At 35.9% G+C, this 11,664-nt stretch overlaps 1 protein-coding gene across 1 annotated transcript; it reads right to left on the bottom strand.

Annotated features, from left to right (window-relative positions):
- Positions 1-778: 778 nt before the first annotated feature.
- LOC127136613 (GATA transcription factor 21) lies at positions 779-2,378 on the bottom strand. Its single transcript, XM_051063153.1, has 3 exons — positions 1,894-2,378; positions 1,478-1,795; positions 779-1,391 (listed from the first exon to the last, which is right to left on the bottom strand). Exons 1-3 carry the CDS (start codon positions 2,110-2,112, stop codon positions 1,050-1,052), a joined length of 879 nt encoding a protein of 292 aa, XP_050919110.1. The 5' UTR covers positions 2,113-2,378; the 3' UTR covers positions 779-1,049.
- Between the last annotated feature and the right edge of the window lie 9,286 nt (positions 2,379-11,664).

The raw sequence follows: 11,664 nt of genomic DNA, 5'->3' as shown, positions 1-11,664 counted from the left end.
GACCTGGTTGATAGGACTATTAAAATTGCCCATATAACGTTTCCTTTTTTAGCTTTCCATTCTCCTATATAAAGGAGACATCTCTCCTCCTCATTTCACACATAAATTTCAAAGCTCTCTCTCTCTCTTCACACAAGAGGGATTGTATATTTCGGAAAAGCTTAAGTTTGAAATACTTTTTGGATCAAATTTAGAGTCATTTTTAAAAAAGAATTTCTCTGTTAGACTGTGAATGAAACCCGCTCAAGTGATTAAATATTTAAGGGTGTAATTGGTGGTCATATGCCCTCTTTTTATTTTGGCAAGTGTTCGGGTCTTCCTCAACTCCAACTTGCTCTCTCCAAAGACCTGTTATGCTTGTGCCATTGAATAGATCGAATTGGTGACTTGTTGGTTTCTTTTGTAGTTTGGTTTAGTGGTTGTTTATGGCTTGACATTTTTCTTTTTTTATTCATTTTATTGATGTTTAGGTTGTATTTTTTTGGTCTGTTTTCTCGGGCTAGGTTCTTCTTGGTTATAGCCCGATTATGTTGTTTTAGCGAATTACTAATGCTCTTTGTTTTTTTATTATAACTTTTATTTTCTTTTTTTTTAATTATTATTAATATATAATTCCTGCTTAAACTATCAAGAAAATACTTTATCACTCACATTGCCCGCGCCTTACACCAATCTAAAAAATGCAATGTTGAACCATATATAATGCAACATTTATACTATATAAAAAGGAAATTAACTTAAAAATGTAATATTGAAAAGTAATTAGTACATCATAAACTACCACTTGTAATAATTTTATTGAATGTCTATTAGAAAATTGCACGATCATACAAGACAAGAGACACACGTTTTGTGTTTTGTCAACAAGCTCAATTCCAACGTAATTAATAAAACCACACATGTACCCTTCCAATACCTTTATTGTCCCTATTATAAAATTTTCCCAACAATCTTTATTTCCAATACCTTCTTTCCCCAACGTATGAAACATTAATCTCATACAAATTATTCTAATATAACTAATTATCTCATAAATATATAACTAACCATTAGGAGGAATCAAATTCATGAAGTAAACCAGAAGACAAAGCCATGAGTAGAATAGCAGCCTCTTTCTCATCTTGAGGAAAAACTTGATGAGAAGCAAAGTTGTTACTCAAACTTGTTATCAAATCTTCAAAACTAGTACTTTTGTTTCCAATTTTACCCTTCCTCTTCAACTGTGGTGGTGCACATTCATCAGTTTTTGACCTTTTCCTTTTGGTTTTCAACTTCTTTCCTTTCACATAGGGTTTCTCAGCAGCCACATGAATCTCACCATTTGCAGACGCAGCTGCTGCGAGGGCGCGCCGTGCTTTCCTTTGTCGAATCCCGCAGGCATTGCAGAGAGACTGTTACATTACACCAACATATGTTTGTATGTTTTTCAATGGTTAGTTTAAAACCCTAATTACAGAATGAATCAGGGAGCATGTACCTTAGGACCTGCTGGTCCACCTCTCCATAGAGGGGTCTTAGTTGTGTGGCAATCACTACAAACCCTAACAATCATATTGTTGTTGTTTGAGCAATTGTTGTTGCTACTATAATCAGTTCCTTCATGTGGTAATAGCTTTTCTTTTTCAAATTTGTGCTCAGAAACTCTTTGATCTTCCATCATTCTCTTAACTATTCTCTTCTTTGATGGCATCCACTTCATTGAACTACTATCCTCGGCTTCAAATTCTGCATTCTCATTTTCTTTCTTTACTTCTTGATGATCACGTGATCCACTAGAAGGAACAAACTTCATAACCTAAAAGATCAGAGAACAAAGATAAACTTTTACGTTACAAAAATTTATGCAACTTTGTATATGGTTAAAGTAGTACTATATTATGTATGTGTAATTACCTGTACATCACTTTGTAAGTGATTTGGTTCATAAGAATAAGAGTCTCCTTGATTTTGATTTTGGTTGAAAAGTGTGGAATATGATAGAGAAGAAGATGAAGAAGAGGGTTGATGAATATTTGTATAGAAGAGATGATGATTGTGATCTTCATTGTTATTAAGATCAAAAGGCATAGGAGGAGAAGATAGTGAATAAGGATAAGTTGGTGTCATGGACATGTACACATAAAACAGCACACAAACCGAGAGAGAGAAAAGAGAGACAAATGTGTGACTGTAGACTGTGCAATGGATCAGTATATAGCCGCAGCGGTCTCTACCTTTTGTTCAGTAAATAAATTAAGGTTGAAAAGAAGGTTTGCCATAGAATATCAAGGATCCGTTATGTTAAATCACAAATCTCTAACTGAAGTCGGTAGTGTTAGATTGAACGTCATCATCAGGATTTGAATTCTGTAACTAACGATTTTGTATGTACGTAAATTTCTAATGGTTATTAGTTGTAGAGATAACTTTTGAATACTCATCTACTTGAACCTGCATTATTAAAGTGGTCCTCCATAAAATTTACAACAACAAAAAAGTTATGTAAAAGAAGAGATTACAGGCTAATAACAGACATATAAGACATTCACTGATTCACGGGATTTCTTTCGAGACATCTAAAGAAGACAAATTAAAAGGACAAAATGATTCAGGAGAGTGTGGAATGCTACTATTCAGGTCCCATACGTATGAACAAAACACTATTTGTAGATAGATATTTCTACCACACTGACAGCATGGCACTGCATTTTGCATAGTAGTTTTATATATAAACAAAATTCTAATAGTAGCTAATTGAAGTTAAAAAAAGGTGGAAGAGATAGAATTTAATTGTAGCCACATATGACAAAGATAATGTACTCACATCTAAAACCAATAATTTTGTCACTAGAATAGTCTAGTTTCATAGCCTAAAAGATTTTTTAAGGATGGCGCAACCATACATCAGGAAAAAATATCTTGGCCATAGGAGTCAACACCGGACCCAATCGGGAATCGGAGAGAGAGAGACATTATCCAACATAAAGAAGAAGGAGAACACTACTCAAGATTTGATGCTTCCAGTTCCTTGAATACCTTGAGGGGGGAAATTTATAAGAAGTGCACAAATCTAAAATTCAAGGAAGTTGGGATCATAAATATGTATCTGATCAGGGAATCTTTTCAATCAGATAAGTCCAAGTATTTCTGTTTTTATAAGAGTCACGATTATAACACAAACATTGTATCCCGCTGAAAGATGTAATAGAAGGACTAATCAAAAAGCGGTCGCTGACCGAGTACACCAGAGATAACAAAAGAGATCGGGAAGATTCATTGAAGAAGAAAGCGCTCCCTCCGAAGGAAGCAATCCCCTAAGAAAATCGTCAAATTTGTTTCCAAAACTAGAGGGAAGGATACCAACAGGGATGAAGAAGAATGACATAGAAGGAAGCGCTAATACATCTCTTCTATCAATGGTAGTGCCCCAAGAGTAAGAAATCTCTCAAAAGGGACGATGAAGAGGAAGACTGTCGAGCTGAGGATTGTCAACAAAAAGGAGAGAGGCACTTCAACTGGGGTGTTGGAGAGACTGACCCTAGAATTCTATGACAACGAGAAAGTAGGGGGATCCCAAATGAGATATTTCCTTTGGTGATAATGGTCATAATCACTAATTTCGATGTCTCCCTGATACTTATCGATGGCAGTAGTTCCTATAACATCATGTACTCTGATCTTTTTAAGAAACAAGGCTAAAAAAAGAGAAGTTTTACCCCTCAAAAGGATCCAACCTACAACCCTTCAACGACACAATAACCAGTCCTTAAGGTACATTAAGATGATGGTGACCCTGGAAGAGGGACGAGATACTAGTATCTAACCCACAACCCTTTAACAACACATGCATCATAAGCATACTAAAAGATACCAATTTTGACCCTAAGATCCCTCATGTAATTTCATCATATGCATTAGCATTAGGATCATGCCTTGACATCCTCCTTACCCCTCTTTCATTGGGTTTGTTTTTGGAGAAATCACCAAGCACCATGATTGTATCATACTTGTATATTATCATTTTTACTAACTAAAATACCAAAAATATGTCTTTGCATCTGCCTAACTCTTTTGTAGGTAGGGCATGATCACCATTGGTCTATCAAGTTCATATCAAGGGTTTAAGACCCTCATTGCTAAGAGCACAACCAATGAATGATCTAAAATGGCTCTAAGCATCATATATGAGTCCCAATGATCTTTACATGTTTTTTGATCAAGATTTCTTCAAGATTTTGGAGTTGGTTTGCCTTGGAAACCCTAGTTTATCTAGGTATCTTGAGTAACTTCTTCAACAAGCTTCTTCACCAATTGATCAAAATTCTCAAGGGACACTTAAAAATTCATCATCTTATGCATATATGATATACCATGAGCCTAAAAAATCAAGAGAATTGCAAGTTAGCAAGTTGTTTGATGGTGGTTGGCCAAATGAATTCATCTTATCAAAACTGGGTCTCCCTAGATCCTATCTCCTACGATTTTCATCATATGAAAATGATTCCAAGAGAAACGTTACCCTAAATTATATTACAAACAACTTTCATGTTGAGGTCTAGAGCTAATTTTGCTTGGAAATTCATTTTCTACATTGAAACATTATAGGTCATTTTGTCTAAACCCTAATTTGAAAGTCAACTTCCCAAGGCCATAACTTGCTCATTTTTCATGAGATGAAAGATTTACAAGTTTCACAATCAAATTCAAGATGTATACTTAAACTTTGATGTTTGGAGTAAAAGCTAATTCAACTTTTATGAGCATGTGATATGAGGATACATTATAGGTCATTTTTGACCAATATCATTGAACAAGTGATTTTCCTCAACTTCAAAAATGCATAACTCAGTCATTATAAATCTAAATGATGTCAAATTTGTGATCATTTTGAATGCCTTTGAAAGAGCTACAACTTTGATGAATACAGTTTTCTTATTTGGAGCTCACATAAAAGGTTAAGCAAGGTGGAATAATGAAGTATGTGACTTGACACTTAGAAAATTTTTCAACATGTTGAAATTTACAAACTTCCACCTCAAAATTCACCATGATACAAGTTCCAAATGGAAACATTTTCAACATAAGAGTTGTTCCTCTTGATCTAAGCTTTCCAAATAATCCTAGTTCATTCATTTTGGATGAAGTTTGAGGGGTCTGCGCATGGTGTAAACAGGGATGTATCAGTTGGCAAGATTCAAGCTTCAAGTGATCAAATAACTTTGCCTTGCCATTCAAGCTTCATTAAGACTTCATTTCATTGGATTTTGGATCTAATTGAGATGCTTCATGGGCATGTACATGCCCATGCACGCGTGCCATTCACTTTGCCAATTTTGGAAGCATTTTCAAGTGTGCAAATAACACTTCATTTTGCTATAAATAGAGACCCTCTGTGCTCATTTCGGGGGACCCTGGCGCGGCAACTTTGCCTCCATACTTGAAACCCTCACATTTGAAAGGAAAACCTGATAATTTTCATTTGAAAATTGAGTTTGAATCTCACTGTTTGGAGATTCAAAAGCTCCAGGATCCAAAGCTTTGTACCAATCCTAAGCCACTTCTGCAAGCTACCTGAGCAAGATCAAACACGAATTGAAGCAAGAGAGATCAAGTTCTGCACAACATTGAAGGTATTTTCCAGATTTTTTCTTCTCTTCGATTCTCACTCAATTCTCATCAATTCTCTTGGATCTTTGGTTGTCTGAAGTCCTACCAATGTAGGAAAGAAGATTGAGTTACTTTGAGGTCAAATCGAAGCAACTCAGTTGACACACCTCAAAATTCAACTCCACATATCTCTCTATATACTTGGAGTTAGTTATAATTGAGGTGATATTCGTGATCTACGCCATTTTATCTTTCAGATCATGTCCTCCTTTTTCATTTATGTTATGGTGATGATTGAACCAGTCCGGCCAGGGTCATCGAAGAAGATGACCGACCTTTGGCTCCGGCAGTGATGTGACACGATTCAGAACCATTGATTCATTTTTAAAATGTTTTAATCTGGGGCGTCCAAAGTGATTACCACGCGTGTGGAACATTTGACTTGGTGTATGGTGGAACACGCGCTTAGATCCACTTGATCTGCCACCTCAATTAATGAGGGAGATCAAGTGGTCCACATTTTTTTGATTTTTTGATTTTAATTTTTATTCCTTTGATTTTCATTAATTCATATTAATTTTCATATTGATCCAAAAAATATGAGAGTTTCACCAAAAAAATTTAAATAAAATCCTCTTTCATATTTTGAATTAAAATTATTTTTTGGATCATTATTAATATTTTTCATGATTTAATTGATTTTGTGAATATTTTTAATTGTTTAAAAATACTTTTAAGTTTCCAAAAATTCTAAAAAAAATTATCCAAGGTACTTTGACCTTGTTTGACCTATGATAAATCTCATGGCCATTTCTTTGGTGTTTTGATGAGGTTTTAGGAAATTGACCAACCATATTTAATTTAATGTATTATTTTTAGTATTTTTTTAATTGAATAAATGCCAAATAAATTGTGTAGAGCTATTTTGATTGACTTTGTAATTTTGACTTGTGTTGTTGGGCCTTGATCAAGGTTGATTTGACTTTGTTAGGTTAAGATCATTGGATTTAGGGGATTGATGGAATGTACATTCCATCTCCTAAAATGAATGAATGATCTTAATTTGGTTAAAGTCCTCCTTTGTCCAATTTGAGTTTGATCCATTTCCCCTCCCTCTTCATCTCACTCCCCTTCTTTATGCATTCATGTCATGGACCTATAATATCTCAATATCTTAAGGCTAGTTGATTGCAAAATCAACATAAGTAAGAATGAGATTAGGCCCCCCACTTTTGCATATTCTTTTTGTGTGTGGTATGTTTCATGAGTATAGTTCATCATACCATGTCTCTAACATGTATTAACACCAAAATTATATTGCCCGGCCTCAAATAGTTGTGACTTCTACATAAGTCCAATTACGATGGTTTAACATAGCGCTAAATTTTTGACACAAAAGGCATATCATTCTTGTTAGTGAGATTGTAAGTCTCCCCTCTTTCATGGTATTGTGTGGAAACTTGGTCTTTTTTCCTTCCTTTGGAAGATGTCTTGGTTCAAGGATCCATGTTTGTGATAAGTATTCTCCAAAGAATGACTTAAAACAAAAGCAATACTAACATCTAACTCATTGACAACTAACATTTAATTCCAAGTCATTTACTTTTAATGCACTTTATTTTTAAGCTTTATTCATTTGCCATTTTTCATACCATTCTAATTGTTTATGTTAATGTCATTTTCACTTTGTCCACTTGGACCATATTTTGTGATATATTTTGTTTGTGTTTGTTTGTGTGGTATTTGACCATTAATGTACATAATAAGAATAAAAACCCTAAAAAATATCTTGTGTGGACTGTTGGTTTGATATGAGACAATTGGACTTAGAATTTATGCAACATTCTCTATGCAAAGGACTTGGCCAATGCCAACTTTCATGTAACCAAGTGCTTGTAGTTTGAAACTTCATCTGATACATCATTGAAGATCCATTTGAGTTCATGTGCAACATGATCATTGTGAAGCTGTTACTTTGAACCTGTGACTTATGACATCTTGAAATTCATCTGCTACTTAGGAAAATTTGAAGAAGATCATGGAGGTTCTAAGGTTGGATGTGGATATCTTTATTTGATGCCTTGCTCTGCAAGTTAATATTTTGTGCATTGTTTGTTGTTTGATTCTAATGTCCAAGGGAATTTGGGTTTCTATATGACATTCTTGTTTATTGGATTGCAACCCATTGGTCAGATCTTTTCAACTCTTAACTTTTAAATTTATGCTTAGGATTAGTCTCTTCATCTCTTCCTCATTTCTTTAATTTCAAAGTCTCTCCCTCCTTTTAAAAAAAAACTTCTTTGATTGTGATTGTTTTTCTAAACTTAGACCATATTTCAAATTAGAAACTTTGGCCTTATGCCATTGCACTTTCAAACTTCTTTTCTTAATCAAACTTATAAATATACTTAACTATACTTGACTTAAAATTTTCAACAAAAAAAGTCGAAACAATTAACTCATTCAAACCATTTTTAGGCCTTTGTGCCTTTCAAACCTAATTTTTGTTAAAAGAAATGCATCCACTTTGAAATTTATACCACGAACTACGAGGTTTTGATCCCTCATTTTTATGTTGGTACATAGGCACAAGTCCGAAGGTCTTGTCAAACACAAAAATATAATTAATAAATTCTTTTCTCATCCCCCCATTCTATTTGCTTGCAAACATCATTTGTACAAAAACACATATGCACACAAAAAAAGGACTCCCTAGGAATACCTAGGATACTTTGGATGCTAACACCTTCCCTCTGTGTAACCGACCCCCTTACCTGTAATCTCTGGCATTTTATTAGTTTTGATTTGAAAACTTATTATTTGTGGGTTTTTGTTCGTACTTTTCCCTTTTCCTTTGGAAACAATAAAAGTGCCTGGAGAATCTTGTTATTTGATGTCTAACTTATCCATAGCTTGATGATCATGAATTTACCGCTACATAAATTAAGTGGAGATTCTGATGGGGAATAGTCTCAAGTGGGTTTAGCCTACTTTTTGTGTGTGTATATAACTGTATATTTGATGTATGTATATTTGTTTGTATGATATAATCTGCTTGTTGTGCTTGGTGATCTCTGAGTGGTGAGAGAAGTTCTAACCCGAACTTGAGTGAAATTAAGATAGGAGGATGGTATAGTCATGTTCAACTTGTGTGGAGTAGTCCTTAACAAGTTGCCTTGAGACCCATCTACTCAGTGGAGACCCTTTTGGATTTGGAAATGTCACACAAGTATTTATGGTTAGGCATTACTATCTCTGATTTGGGGTCCGAGAAGCTGAGGACCGTAGAAAATTTAACCCCTCTTGGCCTATTTAGGACGTAGTGCGGAGACTGTCCAAGTGTAGACTTGATCACAATTGTTATGCGATACTACACTCAGACGAGTTTCTCTTGAGAATATTATGGATTGATGAGTCAGTCATCCTAACCTACAATATCCGATAGATGGAATTAAGACTCTGGGAACTTTTTAGAACATGATCTACAGGTTTTTATCCTTAGTTCACTCCTTTGGGATGGTTCTTACCCAGACTCCATGCTCGTGACTTACAATAAACCCATGATTATTGGTTGATACAATAAAGTCTTGTCAATATCAATGGAACTTGGGTATTGATAAGGTGTAAACCATAATCCACCAAAATGGATGATTGATCTTGACAATGACTTGATTCATCCCTTGACCTTTGTGTGTTCGTCATCTGTGTGATCCCTTATTTGTGATTGTTGCATCCATGCATTCATGCGCATCATAACATTCATCACACAAAAATTTCAAGGAACTGAGGTATTATTTGCAAATATTTTCAGACCATGGATTGTGGACGAAGGAACACTAAGAAGTACATATTCAGATGTCCCGACTTGAAAGAGTTACGGAAGCTATCATCCTTTGTATTAGATCCCTTGGATTTCAAACAACGTCATGGGAAGCTTCTGTCCATCTTGTCTGCTGATGTGGTTGAAGGACTTTTGAGTGTGTTAGTGTAGTTTTATGATCCTCTCTATCATTTCTTCACTTTTCCGGATTATCAGCTTATGCCTATGTTGGAGGAGTATGCTCATCTCTTGGGGATACCTGTTTCTAGCAAAGTGCCTTTTAGTGGATTGGAAGAGATTCCCATATCTCATCTTATTGTTGAAGCTCTTCACTTGAAGAAGTCTGAGATAAAGGCTTATTGGGTGAAGAAAGGAGGATTGTTTAGGTTTCCATCTGATTTCCTCATCAAGAAAGCTATTACCTTTGCTCAAGCCGGTAGTGTGGACGCTTTTGAAGCTATCTTTGTGTTGCTCATTTATGGTTTAGCTTTGTTCCCTAACTTTGATGGTTTGTTTATGTTAACACCATTAGAATTTTCTTGATTGGGAATCTTATGCCTACTTTGTTAGGTGATATGTACTTCTCTTTGCATCTAAGGAATTCTAAGGGTGGTGGAACTATTGTCTGTTGTATTCCTCTTATGTACAAGTGGTTTATCTCGCACTTGCCTCAGACACCCACTTTTGTGAAGAACAAACAATGTCTACGGTGGTCTCAGAGACTTATGTCTCTCACTAAGGATGATATAGTTTGGTATGATCCTTCTTTGAACAGCTTGGATATTATTGATTGTTGTGGTGAATTCTCTAACGTACCTCTCATTGGTACACAAGGAGGAATTAACTACAACCCTACTTTGGCTCGTCGTCAACTTGGGTTCCTCTTGAGAGACAAACCTAATAACACTTTGTTAGAAGGTTTTTTCTATCAAGAGGGTAAAGATCCCCAACATTCGAAGCAGAAGATTGTGCATGCTTGGCATAATGTGCATAGGAAAGGAAGATCCGAGCTTGGTCCGTGCAATTGTGTAGCTTTGGAAGCTTACACTCTTTGGGTGAAGAAGAGAGCTTTGGAATTGAAGATGCCTTATCCTTGTGAGAGACATATGTCTATGGTTGTGGCTGACCCATTAACTCTCCCTAACCAAGATGTAGAGGAGTTGGAAGACGCACTCGCCAAGATGAAGCGAGAGAAGGATATGTGGGAAGAGCGTTTCCATGCTTTGAGAAAAAGGCATGAGGAGTTACAACTTGAGTCTAAGGACAAAGATGCACTTATTGAGCTACTTGAAGATCGAGTGACAAAGAGACAGAGAGAGCCGGAGGTTTCATCTTCCTCTAGCATGCCTCAACCTTCCGTTGCTTGGAAGAAGATTGTTGATCAGCTTGTCCTTGAGAAGACTCAGATGAAGACTTCTTTTGAGACCGAGATCCGATGCATTCCAAGGAAGTATGCGCCTACAGCCAGATCTTCTGACGTCATTGTTAGGGATCCTTAGGATGACTAGTCTCCTTTTCTCTTGTATTTTTCATTTGGTTTCTGAAATTGTACTCAGTGTAATCCTTCCTATTATAAATAAAAGAGATTTTTTATGGTCATATCAAATTGTTGCAATTGTTGTTATATATATATATATATATATATATATATATATATATATATATATTTGCAAATAATATAGTAAGTTCCTTGAAAATAAAAATAATCAAGCATTGCATTTCATGCATCATTTGAATAAGAAGGTTTCTCTTTCGCCAGATGTCTCATTGGTGTTTCTTCTGTACTTCACCCAAGCTGATTCATCGGTACAATACTCGCGCCATTCACTCCAGAATCATGGAACATCTTGAGCAAGATAATAGAGACTTGAAAGAGGAGATTGCCCGCCTGACTGCCATGATGGAGTCAGTTTTAGATGAACAAAGCCAGTCTTCTCCAACTCCTCCTCCTCAGAGGATTGTTATTTGAGAGATGGATACCTCCACTGTTCCTACGACTGCTACTCCTTTTGCACCTAACATGCCTATCGGATTCTCGTGGGGAATGCCGCCAAACTTCGTGCCTGAAGGCTTTGCGCCTACCTTTTCTTCTATGTCGCCATCTAGTCCGGTCATGTCTGTGCCACCGCCTGTCGTGCATACCTTGCCTCGTGTGGAAGACACCATCTATCATTCTGAGCCGTCTGAGGGCCTGGATATGTATGAGAAGATGGATGAAATGAAAGATCAATTTCTTGATCTGCGTAAGGAGTTGAAAA

The sequence above is a fragment of the Lathyrus oleraceus genome, chromosome 1, assembly GCF_024323335.1.
Source record: "Lathyrus oleraceus cultivar Zhongwan6 chromosome 1, CAAS_Psat_ZW6_1.0, whole genome shotgun sequence".
NCBI classification, from domain to species: domain Eukaryota; kingdom Viridiplantae; phylum Streptophyta; class Magnoliopsida; order Fabales; family Fabaceae; genus Lathyrus; species Lathyrus oleraceus.
This window is presented reverse-complemented; position numbering and strand designations above follow the sequence as displayed.